The 23,401-nt window shown below is 37.1% G+C and overlaps 3 protein-coding genes across 5 annotated transcripts; 2 read left to right on the top strand and 1 right to left on the bottom strand.

Moving 5' to 3' along the window:
* Positions 1-5,995: 5,995 nt before the first annotated feature.
* LOC120154025 (histone H4) lies at positions 5,996-17,549 on the bottom strand. Its single transcript, XM_039165883.1, has 2 exons — positions 17,178-17,549; positions 5,996-6,006 (listed from the first exon to the last, which is right to left on the bottom strand). Exon 1 carries the CDS (start codon positions 17,498-17,500, stop codon positions 17,189-17,191), a length of 312 nt encoding a protein of 103 aa, XP_039021814.1. The 5' UTR covers positions 17,501-17,549; the 3' UTR covers positions 5,996-6,006; positions 17,178-17,188.
* On the top strand, positions 10,771-13,870 carry LOC120154023 (ADP-ribosylation factor GTPase-activating protein AGD7-like). Of its 3 annotated transcripts, none has more exons than XM_039165880.1 (4): positions 10,771-11,870; positions 11,968-12,045; positions 13,027-13,531; positions 13,651-13,870. In XM_039165880.1, exons 1-3 carry the CDS (start codon positions 11,067-11,069, stop codon positions 13,528-13,530), a joined length of 1,386 nt encoding a protein of 461 aa, XP_039021811.1. In that variant the 5' UTR covers positions 10,771-11,066; the 3' UTR covers position 13,531; positions 13,651-13,870. The 3 variants fall into 3 exon arrangements, with proteins under 3 accessions (XP_039021811.1, XP_039021812.1, XP_039021813.1); XM_039165881.1 differs by having other exon boundaries at positions 13,636-13,870; XM_039165882.1 differs by having other exon boundaries at positions 13,627-13,870.
* Positions 17,550-20,758: 3,209 nt separating the features above from the next.
* On the top strand, positions 20,759-22,376 carry LOC120154026 (dof zinc finger protein DOF5.1-like). The gene is made up of 3 exons (XM_039165884.1): positions 20,759-20,944; positions 21,102-21,627; positions 21,825-22,376. Exons 1-3 carry the CDS (start codon positions 20,894-20,896, stop codon positions 22,277-22,279), a joined length of 1,032 nt encoding a protein of 343 aa, XP_039021815.1. The 5' UTR covers positions 20,759-20,893; the 3' UTR covers positions 22,280-22,376.
* The last annotated feature ends 1,025 nt before the right edge of the window (positions 22,377-23,401 follow it).

Genomic DNA, 23,401 nt, shown 5'->3' with positions numbered 1-23,401 from the left:
CTTAGGGCTGGTACAAGAGATGATGGATAGTAAGGAAATCGAGTTCTTCAAAGAAGGGGCTGAGAAAGAAGAAGCGGAAGTTTACGCCTCTGAGGGATCATCCAAAGAGGTCTATAGTGCTAGTTGTCCCCTCGTCATTACTCCCAAGAATCGAGTGGCTGAGAAGGTAGCTCCAAAGGTGATTATTACACCTCCCTCTCCGTTCCTGTACAAAGACAATAAACAGGTACCCTGGAGATATACTTTTCAAATAGGAGAGGTGACAAAGCAACAGGAAGAGGTAGATGAAGTGGGACACATGACCAGGAGTGGTAGATGTTATCACAAAGAACCTGAGAAAAAGATTGCTGTCGAGAAAGGAAAAAGTATCGATGTGCAGATAAGAGAAGATGAACCCATCGTCAATGAGCCAGTAACGGAGAATGAAGCGATGGAATTTTTAAAATTTCTGAAACATAGTGAATACAGTATTGTTGAGCAATTGCACAAGCTGCCGGCCCGTATTTCTGTCCTATCACTTCTTCTGAGTTCAGAGGCTCATCGCAACGCCCTGTTAAAAGTTTTAAACCAAACATTTGTCCCGAAGGAGATACCCACAGAAAAGCTGGACCGACTAGTTGCCAACATCCAGGCCGATAATTTTTTATCTTTTTCTGAGGACGAGATCCCTTCTGGGATGATTGGCAATCATAAGGCCCTACACATCACAGTTAGGTGCAAAGGACATGTTCTATCCAGAGTACTGATAGATAACGGTTCGACGTTAAATGTGATGCCCTTGGTGACTCTAAAAAAATTGCCAGTGGACAGCACCCTGATGAGAAGCTGTCAAAGTGTGGTTCGAGCTTTTGATGGAACGAAGAGAGAAGTTCTAGGAAAGATTGATATCCCTTTGACTATTGGCCCGGCGATATACGAAGTGGAGTTTCTTGTGATGGACATCATGCCTACATACAACTGTTTATTGGGAAGGCCCTGGATTCATCAGGCCGGTGCGGTTCCGTCAACGTTGCACCAAAGGATAAAATTTGCAATGGATGGGAGGCTTATATGCATTCATGCTGAGGAAGACATTATTGCTTCGGTTTCTACTACTGCTCCATACGTTGAAGTGGAAGAGCAAGCTGTTGAATGTTCTTTCAGATCGTTGGAATACGTCAATGCCATGTTTGCGGCAGAAGGAAAGAAGATCCCGAAGCCTAGATTGTCAAACTGCACCAAAATGGGGCTTAAGCTGACTCTTGGAAGAGGAGCAAAAACTGGCAAAGGGTTTGGACGTCGGTTGCAAGGACTGGTGGGCCCAATCTACCCCGTAACTAAAAGAGACAGGTTCGGTTTAGGGTATCAGCCAACTTTAAAAGAAAAAATGAGAAGCATCAAGAAGATTCAGGAATTGAGAAAGGCAAGATTGACTGGTGAGGACCCAAGCTGGGAGCCCATGACATTCCCGCCATTGAGCAGCATTTTCGTATCAGGAGGATATATGTTTCAAGGGACTTTGGAAAGCAGTAAAGGGATAGTTGAGAATGCCTTGGAGGACTTGGGCATTAATGTCATAACCAATGAGGAGTTCAAAGAAATGAGAGCTATGGGCATCTACCCTGCGCCACTGGGCTTTGTGTTGAACAACTGGACTGCGGAGGAATTGCCTGTAGTTTACAAATCTTTTGTAGAGTAATACACTAGAACTCTTCCCTATTGTTCATACCCTGGGACAGTAGGTGATTTGATGTAAAGGGTTAAGTTGTGTGTCTTTACTTGCTTTCAATAAAAGATGTGTTTTGTTGATTCCCGAATGGAAAACACTTCCTCATGCATTTTTGTTTGAATATACACATATATTATTTCTTTCTATTTGTTTATATGGGAAAAGATTCTCCCATATGTATATATGTATATATGTATATATCTTCTTTTCCGTTATCCTTTCAGGAACTCAGATATCAATAATACGAATGCTAATGACTCTGACCCGGAGATTGATTTCGAGATGCCCATATGTCAAGGGGAAATCGAAGGTTGTGATGAGGATGAGGGATGTGAACCACCCTCAGAATTACTAAAGATGGTGGAACAGGAAGATGAGCAGATCCTGCCTCACGAAGAGCTTACAGAGATCTTGAACCTGGGTACAGATGAGGATAGAAAGGAAATAAAGATTGGTACCACCCTGTCTACTGAAGGGAGGCAAAGCTTTATAGAATTACTTCAAGAGTTCAAGGATGTATTTGCTTGGTCATACGAGGACATGCCAGGGCTGGATACAGAATTGGTTGTCCATAAATTACCAATAAAGCCTGATTGCAAGCTCGTACAACAGAAACTGAGAAGAATGAGACCCGAGATGCTGCTCAAGATTAAAGAAGAAGTGAAGAAACAATTTGATGCTGGATTTCTCACAGTGGCCAAATATCCTGAGTGGGTAGCAAATATTGTCCCAGTACCAAAGAAGGATGGGAAAGTACGAATGTGTGTCGACTATAGAGATCTGAATAGAGCTAGTCCAAAGGATAATTTTCCTTTGCCACATATAGATACGTTAGTGGACAATACTGCTGGAAATTCCTTATTCTCATTTATGGATGGTTTCTCCGGCTATAATCAAATTAAAATGTACCCTGAAGATATGGAGAAAACAACGTTTATCACTATGTGGGGGACGTTTTGCTATAAAGTCATGCCGTTTGGATTAAAGAATGCAGGGGCAACCTATCAGAGGGCCATGGTGACGTTGTTTCATGACATGATGCATAAAGAAATTGAAGTCTATGTCGATGATATGATTGTCAAAGCCAAGACGGAGGAGGAACATGTCGAGAATTTGAGGAAGCTCTTTCAAAGATTAAAGAAGTGCCAACTAAAACTTAACCCAAATAAGTGTACTTTTGGGGTGACATCGGGAAAACTGTTGGGATTCGTAGTGAGCCGAAAGGGAATCGAAATAGATCCCGATAAAGTAAAAGCCATTCAAGATTTGCCAGCCCCAAGAACACAGAAAGAGGTTCGAGGATTTTTGGGGAGATTAAATTACATCGCTCGGTTTATCTCGCAGCTGACCGAAAGATGTGATCCCATATTCCGCCTTCTTCGTAAGAATGATTCAGGAGAATGGAGTGAAGATTGCCGAGAGGCTTTTGAGGCAGTAAAGAGATATCTTTCGAATACTCCGATCCTAGCGCCACCTATCCCAGGAAAGCCTTTAATTCTTTACTTGTCCGTTTATGACAATTCAATGGGATGTGTGTTGGGGCAACATGATCAAACTGAGAAGAGGGAGAGGGCTATCTACTATCTCAGTAAGAAGTTCACTGAGTGTGAGGCCAGATACTCACCAATTGAAAAATTGTGTTGCGCTTTTGTGTGGGCTACCAGAAGACTTAGACAGTATATGTTGTATCATACTACCTGGCTCATATCTAAGCTGGACCCTTTAAAGTATCTAATGGGGGTACCTGCATTGTCTGGAAGGTTAGCCCGTTGGCAAATCCTGTTGTCCGAATTTGATATCCAGTATGTAAGCCAGAAGGCAGTTAAAGGGAGCGCCATAGCAGAATTCATTGCGAGTAGGGCTTCAGAAGAATATGAACAGTTGAATTTCGATTTCCCGGATGAGGATTTAATGGCTATCTCGGAGGAAGAAACAATTGCTCTTGCCGGTAAATACTGGAAGATGAACTTTGATGGTGCTTCAAACGTCTTGGGGCATGGGATTGGGGCAATCTTGGTCTCACCAAGTGAAGAGCATTATCCTTTTACCAGTCGGCTTAATTTTGATTGTACAAACAATATGGCTGAATATGAGGCTTGTGTTATGGGTCTTAGAGCAGCTATTGAACTCAAAGCAAAAATGCTGAAGGTATATGGGGATTCAGCTTTGGTAATTTACCAACTCAGAGGTGAATGGGAAACCAAAGATCCCAAACTTGTGGAATATCGTAAATTAGTTCTGGGACTTATTGAAGAATTTGAAGAAGTGACTTTCAATTACCTCCCCAGAGAAGAAAATCAAATGGCGGACGCCTTGGCTACTTTGGCAGCAGCCTTTAAGATGAACGAGCATTCAAATATGATGCCTATTGAGATGAAGGCTTATGAGTATCCAGCCCACTGTTTTAACATTGAAGAAGAAGATGATGGAGGACCTTGGTACTATGATATCTTTCAGTATATAAGATATCAAAGTTACCCCGAACAGGCAACTGAGAATGACAAAAGGACCATTAGAAGAATGGCAGCAGGGTATGTGCTTAATGGTGAAATCTTATATAAGAAAAGCATGGATCAGGTCTTATTAAGGTGTGTGGACACTAAAGAAACGAAAATGATTCTTGAAGAAGTACATGAAGGAATATGTGGCACCCATGCTAATGGTCATGTAATGGCCAGACAGATTATGAGATTTGGGTATTATTGGTCAACTATGGAAACTGATTGCATCAATTATGCCCGAAAGTGTCACAAGTGTCAGATTTATGGGGATAGAATGCACACCCCTCCTCATCCGTTGCATGTGATGACAACTCCGTGGCCGTTTTCTATGTGGGGCATAGATGTTATTGGGCAAATTTTTCCGAAAGCGTCAAATGGTCATCGCTTCATTCTGGTAGCAATAGATTATTTCACCAAGTGGGTAGAAGCAGCTTCCTATGCAAGTGTTACCCAGTCAACGATATGTAGGTTCTTGAAGAAGGAAATCATCTGCAGATATGGCTTACCGGAGAGAATTATCTCTGACAATGCATTGAACTTAAACAACAAGATGATGAAATCTGTATGTGAGCAATTCAAAATAAAGCATCATAATTCCACGGTTTATCGCCCAAAGATGAATGGGGCAGTGGAGGTGGCTAATAAGAATATTAAGAGGCTTATAGAGAAGATGACTGAAACTTATAAAGATTGGCATGAGAAGTTGCCATTTGCTATGTTTGCCTATCGGACTTCTGTACGGACGTCTACTGGGGCAACTCCGTTTTCTCTAGTTTATGGGATAGAAGCTATCCTCCCTATTGAAGTGGAAATTCCCTCGCTCCGGGTTTTATCAGAGGTGAAGCTAAATGAGGCAGAATGGGTACAGGCCAGATATGACCAATTGAATCTGATTGAAGAAAAGAGATTGAAGGCTATTTGTCACGGTCAGATATACCAGAAGCGGATGATACGAGCACATGATAAGAAAGTTCGCCCTCGAGAAATCCACGAAGGAGATTTGGTGCTCAGGAGGATATTGCCCATTCAAAAAGATTTCCGAGGGAAATGGATGCCCAAGTGGGAAGGACCCTATGTTGTCAAGAAAGCTTTCTCTGGGGGAGCTCTGGTCTTAACTGAGATGGATGGGTCTGAATTACCTCATCCAGTGAATTCTGACGCAGTTAAGAAGTATTTTGCTTGAAGAAAAAAAGAAGAAAAAATGAGTGAAAATGAAAAAATGAAAAATAAAAAATAAAAAATAAAAAATGAATGAAAAAAATGAAAAAATGAGGGTTCAAGATGAAAACTCAAAAAAGGGCGTATTGAAACCAAAGTCTGATCGAGTCGAAAACCCGCAAAGGGCGATTTGAGTTTTAAATTCAGAGTTCGTGTATGGTGGAGGATCTGAATTGTTTTTGGGGAGTAGGAATATCACCTGACATGGGTAACGACAATGGCCATTGGGGTTGAGACCAAAGATCAATGAGTCTCGGTGGGGACAACCAGAGGAGGAATTGAATGCACGTGAGATTCAATATTGGTTTATGGCATCCAATAATGGGAGATTTTGGGGTCCAGAAAGGGTTTCGCACTCTTAGGTGTCATCACCATTTTGGAGGTCCTTTAGACAGAAGCTACACTCGAGTCATTCTGACGGCGTGCCAGTTCAAAAGCATTTGTGTTATTGATATTTGAAGACACCTATCCTTTTGTTCTTTTCCGATTAAAAGTTTGTCATGTAGTTGCCTAAAAATTCTTCGCCATTTATATAAATAAAGAGATATTTTCCCTTCTTGATTTCCCTTTTACAAGCATCTAATTTTGAGAAAGTTAAAACGCATAGCTTAACTTGTGGTACATGAGATCATTTTGTATTATTATGCAAAAGGTTCTGGAAATGCATGTATTCTGAAGCTAGCAATGGTTTTACCCATAAGCTTGTATGGTTGGGAAAAGCTAAAACTTTGGAATTCATAGAAAATCACAGCCATTAATAGATGACCCAAGGATGTTGTCATTTATCAAGAAGATTGGTCAGGGGTACTGGCAGGCCTCAAGAAAGAAAGAAGTCAAAGTCTTGTCAAGCCAAAAGTTATAGTATTGAGAGTATCAACTGGGGTGAACTGGTGAAATGCTCTATGCCCAAAGCGAAACCGAGTTCCACTGAAATCAAAGGGGATAGTATTCTTTCGAAGAAGAAAGTGGATTAAATTGCATACATCGTAGGCATGAATAGGATCATGACATTGCATGATTATTTTAAATGTTTGCAGATTTCCCAACGATAATTGAAGATTGATCGAGTCTTATACTCTCTGAAGAAATAGGGAGCAGACGCGATTGTTGAAGATTGTTCGAGTCTTATACTCTCTGAAGAAATAGGGAGCAGACACGATTGTTGAAAATTGTTCGAGTCTTATACTCTCTGAAGAAATAGGGAGCAGACACGATTGTTGAAGATTGTTCGAGTCTCATACTCTCTGAAGAAATATGGAGCAGACACGATTGTTGAAGATTGTTCGAGTCTCATACTCTCTGAAGAAATAGAGAGCAGACACGTTTGTTGAAGATTGTTCGAGTCTCATACTCTCTGAAGAAAGTAGGGAGCAGACACGATTGTTGAAGATTGTTCGAGTCTCATACTCTCTGAAGAAATAGGGAGCAGACACGTTCGTTGAAGATTGTTCGAGTCTCATTCTCTCTGAAGAAAATAGGGAGCAGACACGATTATTGAGAATTGTTCGAGTCTCATACTCTCTGAAAAAATAGGGAGCAGACATGATTATCGAGAATCGTTTGAGTCTTGTACTCTCTGGAAAAATGGGGAGCAGACACGATTGACGAAGATTTTCGAGTTTTACTCCCTGAAGCAATAGGGGATAAAACCAGTTTTATGGACGTTGCAGTGGAGCCGATTAATCTTTTGAATTTCTCATAATCGGACAAATTTGATCATCTAGTGATCTTTGCTATATTCTCGTTGCACGACAATGAGCAAATAGGGGCAGCTGTAGATGCTCGATTTGTCCGGGATCTTTTCTGAAGTTGAATTGGATTTATTATCGTTTATAGGATTAATGTTTGGTTATATTTATATATGATATATGAGCAACTAAGCAATTATAATGAATGTTAAGCAATTAAAATACATATGAGTATACTAATTAAATGTTTTATTACAGGGCCTATACCAAATTACAACCAGCTGGACCGAAGTGGCCCAAAAATCAAAATAATCAGGCTTGGATGTTCAAGCCTGTTTGAAGAACCCTAAAACCGTTAGGGTTTCCAACTTATGGATCCAGCCGCCGCTTGTCCTGGACCGTTGGATCTGCTTCTCATCCAACGGTCCAGATCAAAGACCACTAGGGTTTCTGGTCAGGGTTCCAGCGCCGTCAAGCTACCACCGTTGGATCTGGCATCAGGATCCAACGGCTCACAACGTCCCAAGCATCCCGAGCCAGCTGCAGTCTCACGTGAAGCCAACTCTGCTGCCAGACCACGCACGCCAACCGGACAATAGCTCGGCTCCCCACAGCTGCCGCCCGTGATCTGCTCTCACCAGTGCCCTGCAAACACACGAAACAAGAAGCAGAACGAGAGGCACGGAGAAATCGAGGAGAGAAAACCAACAACAAAAAACAGATATAGAGAGTGACCAAGGTTCAAAAAGAAAAAAAAAACCATCAAGGATCATCAGCGAGAGGAGAGAAAACAGAAAGGGAAAACACACAAAAAAGAAGAAGGAGAAAACAACCAAAAATACTCGAACCAAAAAACGATCAGCAATCGGAGAGCAAAAACAACAAAAGGAAAAACGAAACCCTCACCTCCTTGAGTGAAAGAGTAACCATCACCACCATTTGAAAGTCGAACCCCGTTGGGTCACCAAGGGTAAGCTATCGATTATGCTTTTGTTTCAGTGTTTGGTTTCATCGGGGTCTACGGGGGCTAGTTCTGGGTAAGTTTGGTCATGTTCGGGGTTTGGGGTACAGTTTTAACTCCTTAACGGAGTCTGTTGGCCACGGTGGTTGGCAATGGGCTTCGTGGTTGTGATATTTGGGTTGTGGGTTTCGTAAGAGTGAAGGTTTAAGGCTAGAAAGGAGAAGAGGCTTTCATCGGGGTCTTCGTTGGGGTTTTCGGGAGGTCTGGTGTTAGTCTCGTGATGGGGTTGAAGTTTTCTGGTAGGGGTTTGTCTCGATCTTAGACGGTGGCCGTGGAGATCTTTGGGTTTTCTGGCGATGGAGGCTTTGGTTTTCGGGGTTGCAGAGGGAGTTTGAGAAGAGTGGTGAGGGGTTGTCTAGTTTAGGCTTGTTTTGGGTTGACCAGTTGGTCTAGGTGGTCGTCGGGGTAATGGTGGCCACCGAGGACTGGTGGCCAGCCGGTGGCGTTGAGTGGTGAGGGCGAAGTCTCGGTTGAACCAGATGAAGAATCGAGAGAGAGAGGATGAGAGTGAAACGGCGGGTTTGGTGAGGCTAAAGAAGAAATGAGATTAGGGTTAAAAAATCTACCATTTGGTTTGTTATAACGCCAAAACGGCGTAGTTTCACGGAGGCATGAAACGGTAACGTTTGAGGCTAGGGGAGGAGAACCGGGTTTTAGGACGTTGGGCTAACAGCGGAATAGGTCCTTCCTCTTTTGTTTCATTCCATTTTGGTCCTTAAACCGAGCTTTGTGGGAATTTTAATCTTACCTCCTGGTTTCCAGAGTGTTTTATTTTGGTCCCGTATCATGTTATGGCCATTTTCTTTCCGTTTTTTTGCATTGGATATGTAATTTGAGAAGCTTTCAATTTGATCCTATGCAATATTTTGGTTATATTATGTTTGCAGTACCCAGAAATGAAAATGTTATGAAAAAGGTTGTTGTTATTTATTTTTTATGTTTTAGTCCTTTTAATATTTTTATGCATGATTGTTAGGTTAATTTAGATTTATTTTAAATATATGCATGTATATATTATTTCAAGCATGTTGTTCATACGCACGTAGGTGTAATTTATTTTTTATGAGCATGTTTGAATTCGTTCACTTTAATCGCATATTTAATTATTTTTTGCATTAACATCACTTCGTATAATTTTTGCATGATATCCTCATATGCATAACTTGACATTATTGCATAATCGGAATTAAGGGTAATGCCCTTTTAATCTAAAATTATCAGAATGGCTTTCCTTAACTTACAGGAAAGGTGTTTTGACGATATTAAATTAAAATGGTATCCCGTCAGTAACGCCTAATTAAATTCGGATATATCATTGTAAAATTTGGGAGCGAAAGAAAAGGAAATATTCGACTATTTAAACTTTTCGAGAAAAGGTCGTTAGAACTGAACTAAAGATCTGGTCTCGATATTTTTAAATAATCGAATATTCTTTATCTTTCTAATGACTTGGTAATTTTAAATTAAATCTATTTTGTTGTTTTGAATGTTGCAAATTTGCATGTTTTTCGTTTAAAGGGATCATTAATCAAATCAAATTTGAACTTGTGAAATTCGTTGCAAAGAAATTAATTAATCGACTTGGTACCGATTTAGGGCGTTGTGGGGGTGCTAATCCTTCCCCACACGTAACCGACTCCCGAACTTGGATTTTGGTAACGTAGACCGTAAATTTGTCGTTTTAATTAAAATTAATTTTTATTTAAAATGACAAAATGTTTTTGGGTGCCCAATCACATCCTAATCAAAGATTGGTGGCGACTCCTCGAACCTTATATTTTTTACCGTAACGGAATTTCCAATTTTTCGAAACGAGAGGTTTTCTAAAATGGCATCGTTTTTAATTAAAAATTCAATTGAAAAGAGAATAATTAAAAATGACGCGGTTTTCCAAATCTCGCCCCCGTTTAAAAATCGTTTCGACAAAACCACAATACATTTACCATTTGGTTCACGGCATACAATATTACCGGGGAATAGAGTCTTCATTTTCTGTTTAGTTGATCGGTAATTTTATTCTCGATAATTTTTTATCATCAACAATGAATTTTTGGGTATATTATCGGGAATGTGATTACCCCTTCCATTAGGTATTGTTGGATTACCGGCGTTTTGGACTAAAATACTCTTAATTTTTACGAATGTTAAATTATTAATTTATCCTTAAACTATTTTAGATTTACAAAAAAAATCCATAATTATAATTTTATATGAAATTCAGGGGTTAAAATAAAATTTTACCCTTTCATTAAACCTATTTATATTTTTAATTTTGTAAAAAAAATTATATAAATTTTATGAATTTAAAATTTTTAAAGAAAATATATAAATTAATTATAGTAATATTATAGTAGAATTCAACTTGTTAAAAGAACAAATATATAATAAAGACAATTTGGTAAAATATACATTCTAATAATCTTTTATTCATTTAACCAAACACGATAATCTTACATTCCTATTAATCCAGCCAAACATAAAATATAACATTCTCAACAATCATATTCTTTAATAATCTTTTATTCATAATATTATATTTTCATAAACCAAATACACCAAATCTAACGATATCAGCCAATAAGGACTGGGGCAAGCTTTACAAAATGCAAAAACGAGTCATGACTCACTAACTGAGTTGAAAATATCTCTTTTACTTCCTTCCACACAAACGACGTGAGTTTTATCATTTATATTGCGCTGTCGGTGATATTGTCCCCAAAACCGCGTATTCCAAAACCACCGCACCGCCCGTCCGTCATCTCCACCCATTTTCCTAAGCTACGCTTTCACGCTGTCGTTGATATTCTCCCCTCTATCCCTGAAATTTAGCCTTGCAGTCTTTTTTTAATAAAAAAACCAATCGACTTTATTGTTCGATTTCTTTGATTATCCCCTTTCTTCATCGAATTCGGTTCAGATCTGATTCCAAAATGGCGGCAACGAAACGGTTACGGGATCTCCAATCACTGCCGGGTAACAAAACTTGCGTCGATTGTAACCAAAAGAATCCTCAGTGGGCTTCGGTTTCCTACGGCGTTTTCATGTGCTTAGAATGCTCAGGCAAACACCGCGGTTTGGGTGTTCACATCTCGTTCGTCCGATCCGTTACCATGGATTCCTGGTCCGATATCCAGATCAAGAAGATGGAATCCGGTGGTAACGAGAAGCTCAACGCCTTTTTGTCACAATACGGTATTCCTAAAGAAACCGATATCGTTGCCAAGTATAACACTAATGCCGCGAGTATCTACCGCGATCGTATCCAAGCCCTAGCCGAGGGCCGTGCCTGGAGGGATCCACCCGTTGTGAAGGAGAGACTGAACGGTGGTTCTAGTGGTAATCAGAAGCCGCCGTTGAGCGGTGGAGGTAACCGGGGCGGGAATGATGGAGGATGGGATAGTTGGGATAATGACGATTCCTTTAGATCTTCGAGCGACATGAGGAGGAATCAATCGGCTAGTGATTTTAGAGCAGGGAATTATCACGGTGGTGGAATGGGAGGTGCACCAGTGAAGTCGAGGTCGAGTGAGGATATGTATACGAGATCCCAATTGGAGGCTTCCGCGGCAAACAAGGAGAGTTTTTTTGCGAGGAAAATGGCGGAGAATGAATCGAGGCTTGAAGGGTTGCCCCCTTCACAAGGAGGGAAGTACGTTGGTTTTGGATCGAGTCCTATGCCTACGCCGAGGAATAATAATAATTCTCAAGGGGATGTGCTCTCTGTTGTGTCTCAGGTTAAGAGAATATTTCATTTCTCTTTTTCCCCATAATTAGGGATTAATTCTTTACGGTGATATTCTTCAGTTATTGATTAAGTTGTGCATGGTGCAGGGGATTGGGAGGCTATCTTTGGTAGCTGCATCTGCCGCAAATGTTGTTCAAGCAGGATCAAAGGAGTTCACCTCGAAGGTATTTTTGGGGAATTTCTATTATGATTTCTTCTTTGATTGTTTTGCAAGTTCATATTTAATTGTTCATGTCTGCATTTTGATCTTTATTTAGAGGCATTGGCTTTGTTTATCATTATATGATTTTACAGATGATAATGCATTGTATGAAATGCACTGTGGTGCGAGTCTGCGAACCTTCTTTACAGAAATTCTGTGTATAAAGAAACTTTCACCTAATCATTTTTTTTGTATTGGTTGATAAATTGTTTATCATTTATGATTTGTACATAATTGCACGATAAACTGTCAAAATCGGACAATTATTTGATGATACTTGAAAATTATTTAAAATATATATGAGGCAATGATTTTGAGGTGAGCAGGACGAGGAAATTATGGGAGCATATTTCTCTTCTAGGATAAGTTCATCAACCTTAAAATATGCATATCAATCAATGAGTTAAAGTTGGTCAACCTATAGTGTCACTTCATTTTTCTCTTGATTTCTTTTCTAATGTCCAAATTGTAGAGAAATTAGTGTTCACTCCATTTCAGCAGCTTTCCATTTTTATGAACTTTTTACTTTTTCTGTGCGTTCTACTGCTTTTTTAAATATCAAATGCATTGTTAAGGTTTAGATGCTGCTTTAACTTATTGGAGTCTAATATTCTTTATTCATTTTAAACCACAAGACTGCTGTGATATATATATATATATATATATAAGAAATTTGAATAAATTATCCCCTTGTTTTCTATTGTTCTAAACCTTAGTAATTTGCAGCCTTTTAATTCTTATTCTGCAGAGGAAACTAGTTTTTGACTTAATGGTTCTTCTTTGTGGCCTTTTAGAGTCTACATTACATGCTGCTTTAGTTTTGGCTACAACATAGACACTATTTATTTCTTGATGGGTTTTCTACCCTTGCATTTTAAGGATACGGGTGATTTGGAATTGCATGCACAAGATCATGATTGTTTTCCTCTTCCATTTTTGGCAGGTGAAGGAAGGTGGCTATGATGCCAGGGTTAATGAAACCGTCAATGTTGTCACTGCAAAGACGAGTGAGATTGGCCAGAAGACGTGGGGCATCATGAAAGGGGTCATGGCAATGGCTTCACAGAAGGTTGAGGAGTACACCAAAGATGGCATGAACTGGAAAACCGATAACTGGCAACAAAATGGTGTGAAGAACGGATATTATAATGAGTTTAAACACGAGAATAATGGATGGAATTCTACTTCCGGAGGACAATCCTCTTCTGCTGGCGATAATAATTCTTTTAACTCAAGTTCTTGGGATGACTGGGACATGAAAGACAACAGGAAGGAAGATAATAATACAAAAGTGACTGCCTCTCCCAGTAATGATGGTTGGGCTGGCTGGGATGATGCCAAGGAAGATGGATATGATCATTTCTATGATGGTGGTTCGTATGATAAAAAAGCTGTCGGACAAAATGGAAAATCTGATTCCTCATGGACTGGTGGAGGCTTCCTTTAAGGTTTAGTTTTATATTATTATAGATTTTATTATCATGTTTTGATGAAGTTTCCATATATTTAAATGAACATTGTCGGATGTATATCCAATGTCCAGGTTTAACTTGAATTCTATTTACAGATATTAGAACTATTACTTACCCGGAAAGGTAATAACTTGAATCAGATCGCATAGTGGAAGTTGGGGCTGCTTCTGATGGAGTTGGTAATTTCTTCGGTATGTTTCGTGTTTAATAGAAGTTTAAATTTGTAAAACTGTGGACAAAAAGGGCTAATTTTCCCTGTTAGAAAAAGGATTGCTTGTACCTGTGACGTTAAAAATCAAAATTGTTTTGGATCCATATGCTGAACTGTAAGTTACTTTTGGTGTTCCTCGTTTAGTCCTATTCATATTTGCTTATATGTTTTTTTTTTGGATAGAATATTTGCTTATATGTTATTTCGCATTAGTCATTATCTTTAGTATTGAGTTTGTTCTTTTCGTTGAATTGTTTAATGTTGACCAAAATTCTGATGTTATTTACATATATACTTCCAAGCGTGTGTGTATATATATATATATATAAGTAAGCTTAGTACTTGGTTTTAGATCTTCATTGGAAGTACATTGAACTAGCTTAATATTTGGCCTTACTAAGCTTAGTACAAAATTCATTGAATGTTAATACATGTTATACCGAGCTGTGTATTATTTGACCTTAATATTTATATAATTGTAGCACAAAAATTATTTTGTGATACCATTTATTGTATAATGAAGAAAATATACTACTGTCACTTGTGCTAATTTCGGTTAGATATTTATTAGTTTGTATGCATATGAATTTATATTTTTTTTGAATCAATCTGATCAATTCATCATTAAACAATTTCAAAAATAAATTTAGATAATTTTATGATCAACGGGCACGAATACTCAAATCATAAAAACAAACATAAAAGGCAGGCAGAAAACCTCTCTTGCATGGGACAAGGATGAGGATAACGATAAAAAGACATAAAAGGTAAATTACATCATGATTTAATTATATTTTTTTCTATTTTGATATTAATATTATTGCTTTGCATTTTATTCACTTTTTAATAATTAATATTTTATCTATTAATCGATTAATTGTAATCACGTATCATATTGATTCGTTCAAATCAATTTGTTCTATTATAATATTCTATTTGTGTCTATTTATATTGTCACGTCAATATCTTTATTCATATGTATCTGATGAATCAATTTTTAGTGTTGATTGTTTATTAACAAATGAGTTTCTTTCACGAAAGAGTTATTTGATATAAAATAAAATATAAAGAATTAAAATATTCTAAAAAAATAATGGAAATCAAAATTATTTTTTATTAAATACAACAACAAAACCCTATTCCCATATGCAATGGGGTAAGGGGGAGGTAGGGGAGTAGGGTGCCCCCAACACCAGGTTGAGAGCATCATCCGTGAAAGACTTCCGACATTCAGAAAGTTAAAAATAAAGATAAAATACAATGCATGTAATAAATAAATAAATAAATAAATAAATAAATAAATAAATAAATAAATGCATAGTTGAACAGTCTTCATATGCGCGTCTGTAATGAGAAGTAATCCCTGCAAATAAATCCCTGCGTAAAAATCTCTGTATATATACAGAAAACGTAAGACCCAGCTAAAGTTAAAAAGAGGAAACCTGAAGAGAAGGGTACACAGTAATCAACGATATCAAGCTACGAGAATGAATAAAATCAAATGGGTTAACACCTAAACTAAGGCAACACTACTCCGCTACCCTCGTTTAAAGCCTTCATAAATTCTATTGACAGAAACGTATATAAAGTATAAGTCATGGAAATTACTACAAAGGCATTAAAAAGAAGACAAAGATGTTACACCTTATGGCTGAGACTCGCACTACTTGGCTACCCTGGTCTTAAGTCTCCATACTTTCCTATCAGAGGTTATGTCCTCAGTAAGGGCTAAATCCTTCAAATCAGATCTCAAGCAGTCTTCTCACTTCCACCTTGGCCGTCCTCTCCTTCTGGCACCGTCGACTGTAATCGACTATACCCTCCTGACCGCATCCGACGGTTGTCGCCTAAGAACATGTTCAAACCACTGTAGTCTTCCCTCCCTCAATTTTTTTGGATACATGCACCACTCCCAATGACATCCTAATGGCAGAGTTTGGTGTCATGTCCCACAGAGTCCTATCACATGTCCATCGTAGCATTCTCATTTCTGTGGCCTCCATCCTCCTTACGTGATCATTCTTGATTATTTTTTAATAAATGTTTAATATAATTTTAATATTATGTCTAAATAAAACGATAAAGACCTTTAATGTGTATTATGTAAAAATTTAAAAGTTATAGTGATATGTGATTATACATAAAGGTGAAGTTTAAAGTTTTTAAAGAGTTATCAATGATCCCTAGCACATGCAGTTAAAAGCTCTTAGTTGATTTTTTTTTTTCTCAAGTTGTGGATTTAATACTTATTAAAAGCAAAATTTCTCTCCCCTCCTTAATAGGAATCGTTTAAATCTATTTGAAGAGTTAAAATTAAATTATAGATTTTGAAGAGAGTAAAGTGTAATTTTATTATTACTAGGATTCAAATTCGGGTTGATATTGTATGAGCTAAGGTTATAATTTAAAATTATGAAAATTTAAAAATTAAAATATCAAAATGAAATTATGAGGTAAGCATTACAAAATTTTTTACTGTGCTTTATTTGAATGCCGAATTGGTGGTAATAATGATGCTTAAATCATGTTCTCAATTATTATTGGTCATAATCTAAAAATCGCCACTTGGTAATCGAAGGGTCTTTAGCTCAGTGAGCATTTGACAGATCAAGAGATCACCGGTTCAAACCCGGTTGGGCTCTTTCTAATTTACTCTTTTCAAGCTTGTTAAATTATGAGCAGTACGATTGGACTACGAACTTTTCTCACATGCCAACTCACACTCTGAACCGCCAACGTTGAGATCTACCCTAAATAGTATGTTATGCAAAAATATTATATTGACAACATTAAAGAGTTAAAACATTATATTAATAATATTATATATATACACGTCTTATAATATAATTGATGAATTCAAAAATTATATTTACTTCAAGAACAAAGGAAGGTTTATGAGTTTTTTAATGTTACAAATAAAATGTAAATTAAAAGAGCAAATATTAAACATGTGTATAAACTTTATTACAATACGTCAATTATTGAGCTAGCTCTCCTTCGAGAAAGTGGGGAGCTTGGGAATGATATGTCGTGGATTTGGAAACTCTATTTACCTCTTTGCTGGATTTTCTTTCTTATGAAAAGTTTATGAAATTAAATCTTACTCGTTCCTATTTATAGTTGCAGATGCTTTTGTTAAAGAATGAAATGTAGTTTAAATTAAAAAGAAAAAACTCATATACAAACATGCCCCCATTCGTGTAAGAAATTATAAGCTAACAAACTGCAAAATCAAATGTTTAAAGCGAAAACTTAATATTAAAATATGAATTCAACGAAAAAAGTCTGAGGAAATTTTAATTCGAGATGAAAACCAGAATACATTCTAATGAAAGGCACTAAAACTAGTACACCATCACACTAATAACCAACAATCTGTTGCACAACATTTACAAAGGAACCAATTACAACCTAAAATCAACCTAACCACCGAAACCGTAAAGAGTCCTTCCCTGCCGCTTAAGGGCGTAGACAACATCCATGGCGGTCACCGTCTTACGCCTGGCGTGCTCCGTATAGGTAACGGCGTCACGTATGACGTTTTCCAGAAAGATCTTGAGGACGCCTCGTGTCTCCTCGTAGATTAAGCCGCTGATCCTCTTCACGCCGCCTCTACGAGCCAATCTTCGAATTGCTGGCTTGGTTATGCCTTGGATATTATCCCGGAGAACCTTTCGGTGACGCTTAGCTCCGCCCTTGCCCAGCCCTTTGCCTCCCTTGCCACGTCCCGACATTTTTGTTGATTCTTAGGGCAACTCGGAGAGAGAGAAAATAGGTCGAAAAGAAAATTAAAGTTGTTAAATAATGCAAATGACTTTAAAGGGTTTTAAATAGGGATGTCCGAGGCGTGTGTTTTCCTCTCGGCGTTAGCAAAGGGATGATAAGTTAAGGTTAACCGTCAGATTAGAACTTTATCGACGGCTGAAGCGTGGATCCGTGTGTTTAAGACTTTTTTTGGTGAACTCTGAGACTAAAGTGAGTGAAATAGGTGCCCGATTAAGGCGTTATCAATAGTTTTATGTATCGATCCGTGTCATGTGTATTTGTGCAGTTTTGAGCCGTCGATTAAGTGCTCATCTACTGCTTCTAAGCGTTTTGGTTACATACTGTTAGAAGGTGTAAATTTTAAAGGGTAAACTAGCCTATTGACCATTAAAGTTTCGGTATGTTTTATTTAAGAAACTAATCTGATTTTATCCTTCTCCCTTCTTCATCATCATTCGATTGTTTCCACTGTCCTTTGTACTTGGCACATAATTTAGTCGGTACCAAGGGTGAAACCAAAAAAATTATAATTTCTTAAAAATTAGGGTAAACTATGAATTTAGAACATAAACTATTAGTTTTAATTCGTTTTAGTAACTAAACTTTCGAATTTTTTAAATCATAACTAACATTTAATTTTTATTTTATTTTAGTACCTACCGTTAAAAAATTAACATGTGTAGTACCTAAACTACCGGTTTTGATATGTTTTAGTACCTAAACTTTCATTTTTTTCAACACTTAATGTTACATTTTGAACATGGTTACTGAAATGAAACAAAAACTGAACTTTAGGTGTGTCTTTTAAAAAATTAAAAGTTTAGGTACTAAAACTGATAGTTTAGGTATTAAACACGTAATTTACCCTAAAAGTTAAAATATACTTTTTACTGTTTTTGGAAAAATATGAAGGGATTTCAAAGAGATGTTACTGTTTTTTTTCCTTTGTGATAAAATGTCCCTGATTATTTTTGCATAACTTTATGTGAAAATATGGATTCGTTTTTCAACATTGGGTTGACCCAGCAGAAAACTTAGCCCTTGTAAGCAAACTCGATTCTGGACTATTAAGAATGGCCCGGTATGAATATGAGGTAGTTTTGAATTGGACTACTAATGCTAGCTTTAAATTTCCTTCCTCATCTAATTTAGGTAAATTATATATTTTATCACACAACATTTTTCTTACTTCCATTTTTATCATTGCCTTTTAATTTTTTTCAATTTAAACACTAAATTCCTTTTCACATTTTTTATTTTTGTCAAGTTGGAGTTAAGAGAAAAGTCGAGAAATTTTCATCTTTTTCTTTCAATCAAATACCAATCTTCACACTCATCAATCAGAACTCGTGTAGTACCTTGGATCTAGTAGTCTTCCCTTCCACCACTGTTTATCTTTAGCTTTTATAAGGACATAAGCGTCAGTAGCATTGCCTTTTTGTGTAGACCCGACTCTTTTGCAGGCGGTGAATTTGAAGGAGACGATGCAGTTACCGTCATGGTTACACATCTTGTAGCAGCAATAGATTGGTATAATGGATCTCTCGCTGTTCCTTCATTACAAATTCAAAAGTATTCAATAATTTCAAGAATTACTATGGACATATTTATGAATGTATTATTAGTCATACATTGTTAAATGAATTTTCATGTGGTCATGATTGTATCATGTAATAATAATAATTTCCACAATATCATATTAACGGTTGCGACTAGCAACGTTATCAAATTGAACTAATTTACTAATCACATTATGAAAACATAAAGACTAAATTATGCTACGTTAAAATAGAGGCATTGAATATTATATTTTTGATAGTAGAGGGACTAAATCTAAAATTGTCACCTTCTAGATATGCCATAGAAAACATGTGGTTAGGTGTAGTAGGAAATTAAGAATCAAATTGGTAATTAGAAGAAGTTGGGACAACAATAAAATCTCCTAAACCTTCTTATGTAATTGGGGGACCAAAATGGCAATAATAATTTGTGGCGCAACAAGGCACGCCCTCAAAAGAAGCCTGTGGAGCCCATGCCAAATATTAAAGCAAACTAATTGCAACGGAAACAGGCACAACCCGAACCGGGGGATAAAGGTCTACGGGAGGAGTTGCAAAAATGTGGCATTGTCTATCTCTCACTCGACTCAACTTAGCCATGACATCTGCTGTTCGGTTCCTTTTCTGTGTAAAATAATATTTTTAATCTGAACAAATTGTAGGATTTAATTTTAACATTTAAAATATAAAAAAAGGAAATCATAGCTCATGCCAAAGCAGAACAACTAACATGTTTTGATAATTTTTTTTATTAATATGCAACGAATTATATTTCACCAAAATCTCTAAATGGATTTTCAGACTTAAATTCATCAATCCTGGATTTAGTATTTAATGAACTTGTCTATATATATATATATTACGATTTGTTATTTTATTATCTTTTATTAAATCGAACGATAATTACAATATAATATTGGTTCGAAAGGTTCCTTATCCATTTGACAATGAACACACAAACTCTCTCACTATATGATGTGCTCGAGCTCAGGGCATCTAAATATAACAATCATACTTTTAACCATTGAGGTAACTTGATTCGTGTTTATTATTTTTGCTATATACTTGAGAGATCTATTAAATGACGTGCGAATATAAGTGTAGATTATACTTATAAATTTGAGTATATTTATAATTAAAAAAACTCATCATAAAATCATAGTTAAAGTTAATGATGAAAAAAATGAGAGGTTGATAGGGGTAATCGTCCTCTAAAATTTCAATGGTTTTTATATTAGGTTATTTCTTTATATTGTTTATTCATATTTTTTTATCCCTAAATATTTTATAAGTTCGTCCATTCTAAAATTGTATAAATTTGTCTTCTAACATGAAACCACGGCTTAAAGCTTCCTAATAATATAAGCTGGTTTCGCCATGTTCTCTCTTTCAAAGTGGTGAACTTTTTTTTTGCATGCAACTGCAAGAGGAGAGCCTCTATGTACATAAGAATCACTATATGACCAGCTTTGGGTGGGAGTAAAAAAAGGTTAAAGGTTAAGAAACATCGCCTTCTAAAAACCCTAAAAATCAATAAACAAAAAGAACCGAGTGAGAGAATAAACAATAATAACTTAATTATAAATAAATTATTATTACTATTATGCAAATATATTAGAATATATAAAGTAGTTAAGGTTCCTTTTGATTTTTGTTGCTTCTCTCTTCATTCCACATCTCATCCTTTTCTCTTTTCCTTTGCTTTCTTTCTCTAACACTCTCTCTTTGTTTGATGTGATTCATTTCTCCCCCATTATTAGTTGCCTTTACAAAAGGAAAATAAATTAATCAAGGATCGAAACCATGGTTTTTACTTCAATCCCTGCTTATCTTGATCCACCCAACTGGCAACGAGTAAGGGTTTCTTTTTTTTTTTGTTCTTTGAATTTATTCATTTTTGAAGTGTTTGATGAAAAAGCAACAGATTTCAAAAGATAAATATTCTTGCTGTTGTTACTTTTGTTAATATCTTGTTGAATATACCAAGTATTTGATTTCCCTTTTTTCACAGCATCCAAATCATCAAGCTGGTTCTGGTGGCAGTGCAAGCACCCAACACCTTCCTCCTTCTCCTCAACCGCCGCCACTTCCACAACCACATGGAGGAGGTGGAGGAGCAGGCTCGATCCGGCCAGGTTCTATGGCGGATCGAGCTCGTATGGCCAACATACCGTCGCCGGAGGTGGCACTAAAGTGCCCAAGATGTGAATCAACCAACACAAAGTTCTGCTACTTCAACAACTACAGCCTTACACAGCCTCGTCACTTCTGCAAAGCTTGTAGAAGGTACTGGACCCGAGGGGGTGCCCTAAGGAATGTTCCGGTGGGAGGCGGATACCGTAGGAACAAAAGAAGCAAAGGGAATCAACCGAAATCTCCGGTGAGCGGCGACCGTCAAACGGCTTCTGGTTCCTCGAATACTACGATTTCATCAAACAGATGTGGAAGACCTGATATTTTAGGCCTCGGAGTTGGACCTCAGTCTCCTCCACTTAGGTTCATGACTCCCTTACATCATCTTAATGAATTTGGTGGCAGTGCAGCTGATACGGGGTTGAATTACGGTTCGATTTCGGCTCCACTCGGAGGAACAAACGATCCCTTAAGTTTTCAAATAGGAAGTGCTTTAGGTGGAGCCGGTGGGGATGGCGGCAACGGTGGTGGTGCTGGTACTTCACTTTTGACCATGAGTGGCTTGGACCAGTTCATCTTAATGAATTTGGTGGCAGTGCAGCTGATACGGGGTTGAATTACGGTTCGATTTCGGCTCCACTCGGAGGAACAAACGATCCCTTAAGTTTTCAAATAGGAAGTGCTTTAGGTGGAGCCGGTGGGGATGGCGGCAACGGTGGTGGTGCTGGTACTTCACTTTTGACCATGAGTGGCTTGGACCAGTGGCGGCTACAACAACCGCCGCCGCCGCTACAATTCCCCTTCTTTGGAGGCTTGGAACCTTCGTACCAATTTGAAAGTGGAGAGGTTGAAGCATCGGGATATGGTGTTGGTCATCAGGTTCGACCTAAGATACCAAGCTCGTCAACGGCAACCCAAATGGTTTCAGTGAAAATGGAAGAAAATAATAATAGTCGGCCTTTTTTGGGGGTTCAAGGGAATGATCAATACTGGGGTGGAACTCAATGGACGGGTCTTTCGAGTTTCAGTTCATTATCCACAAGCAATGCTTTGTAGATTTGGGGTTTTCTCTTTTACTCTCTCTCTCTCTCTTGTTTAAAGAACTGGGTGTTGAAGCTTCTTTTGTTTTTGTTAATGTTAGCTTCATTAACAGTGATGAAAGCAAAGTAACTTAGTTATCGAATCTGTTATCTGTGGACTAAAACCCTAGAATTGGTTAACATATTTCTTTGCTTATTACGATGGGTTGATTTCAACGCATGAGTACATTTTCAATAGTGAGTATACCACTTTATAGAGCTTGCATTTACTGATGATGATTGGATGTATATGATCTGCTTTTAAGTTAAGTATTGTATTAACAATTAAATGTATTTTGATGATCTTCTTACGAGGCTAAAAGCAATTCAATATTACATTATCATATCTAATTTATATAATGGTGAAAATATGTAGGCAGTCACCGTATTATGATAAAAATTGAGATTTAATATTCATATATCTGAGCAAGAATCAAATAACGTTAGTGATAAATGAATTGTTATTATTTCTTTAAGTTTCGGGCTCAAATATATAATAATAGGGGTATAAACATTCAATGTCAAATGATTAAGAGTTATCTTTAAACATATATTATATTATACTTACCACAAATTAATAAAAAATATTCAATAATTTGAAAATTTTAAGTTTAATTATATTCGGTCAGAATTTTATTATTTACCATATATGTTTAGTGGGTTCTTAAGTAGTTTTCTTTTGAAGTTAGTATAATTGTATTGGTATATCAATTATATTTTGACATAAAATACTAATAGAGTGAATGATTGGAATAAAATTTTTAAATAAAAATGTAAAAAAAATTAATAAACATAATAGTTAAAGGGAGTGTTATTTTCTCTAGAGGTTAATTATGGTTTCAAGCAGTTCCGTCTTCGAGTGTGTGTGCGTTGCAGTAGCTAAAAAGATTATGAACGTATATTATCTCATAATCGTCCTAGACTATTAAAAAAAATATGTACTCGTATAATCGAGTCATTATCATCCCTAGAGTAAGCATGTAGAATCATTGTGAGACTCGTTCATTTTTCACGTTTATAAACCTTTTTTCTTCATTTAATTGTTTTTTTACGTCTCTTAAAATTTCATTTTATTATCCTCGAGTTAAAGGTTCGATGT

This window comes from Hibiscus syriacus, unplaced genomic scaffold (assembly GCF_006381635.1).
Source record: "Hibiscus syriacus cultivar Baekdansim isolate YM2019G1 unplaced genomic scaffold, ASM638163v2 tig00111105_pilon, whole genome shotgun sequence".
Taxonomy (NCBI): Eukaryota; Viridiplantae; Streptophyta; class Magnoliopsida; order Malvales; family Malvaceae; genus Hibiscus; species Hibiscus syriacus.
The sequence above is the reverse complement of the archived record's forward strand: the minus strand, read 5'-3'. Positions and strand labels throughout refer to the sequence as shown.

Bases quoted from the DNA above. Each gene is read 5' to 3' on its own strand.
- LOC120154023 (XM_039165880.1), top strand. From the start codon at position 11,067: ATGGCGGCAACGAAACGGTTACGGGATCTCCAATCACTGCCGGGTAAC. The intron at 11,871-11,967 runs GTTAAGAGAATA...TGCATGGTGCAG, and splicing joins TGCTCTCTGTTGTGTCTCAG to GGGATTGGGAGGCTATCTTT. The intron at 12,046-13,026 runs GTATTTTTGGGG...CATTTTTGGCAG, and splicing joins CAAAGGAGTTCACCTCGAAG to GTGAAGGAAGGTGGCTATGA.
- LOC120154025 (XM_039165883.1), bottom strand. From the start codon at position 17,500: ATGTCGGGACGTGGCAAGGGAGGCAAAGGGCTGGGCAAGGGCGGAGCT.
- LOC120154026 (XM_039165884.1), top strand. From the start codon at position 20,894: ATGGTTTTTACTTCAATCCCTGCTTATCTTGATCCACCCAACTGGCAA. The intron at 20,945-21,101 runs GTAAGGGTTTCT...CTTTTTTCACAG, and splicing joins ATCCACCCAACTGGCAACGA to CATCCAAATCATCAAGCTGG. The intron at 21,628-21,824 runs GTGCAGCTGATA...GTGGCAGTGCAG, and splicing joins TCTTAATGAATTTGGTGGCA to CTGATACGGGGTTGAATTAC.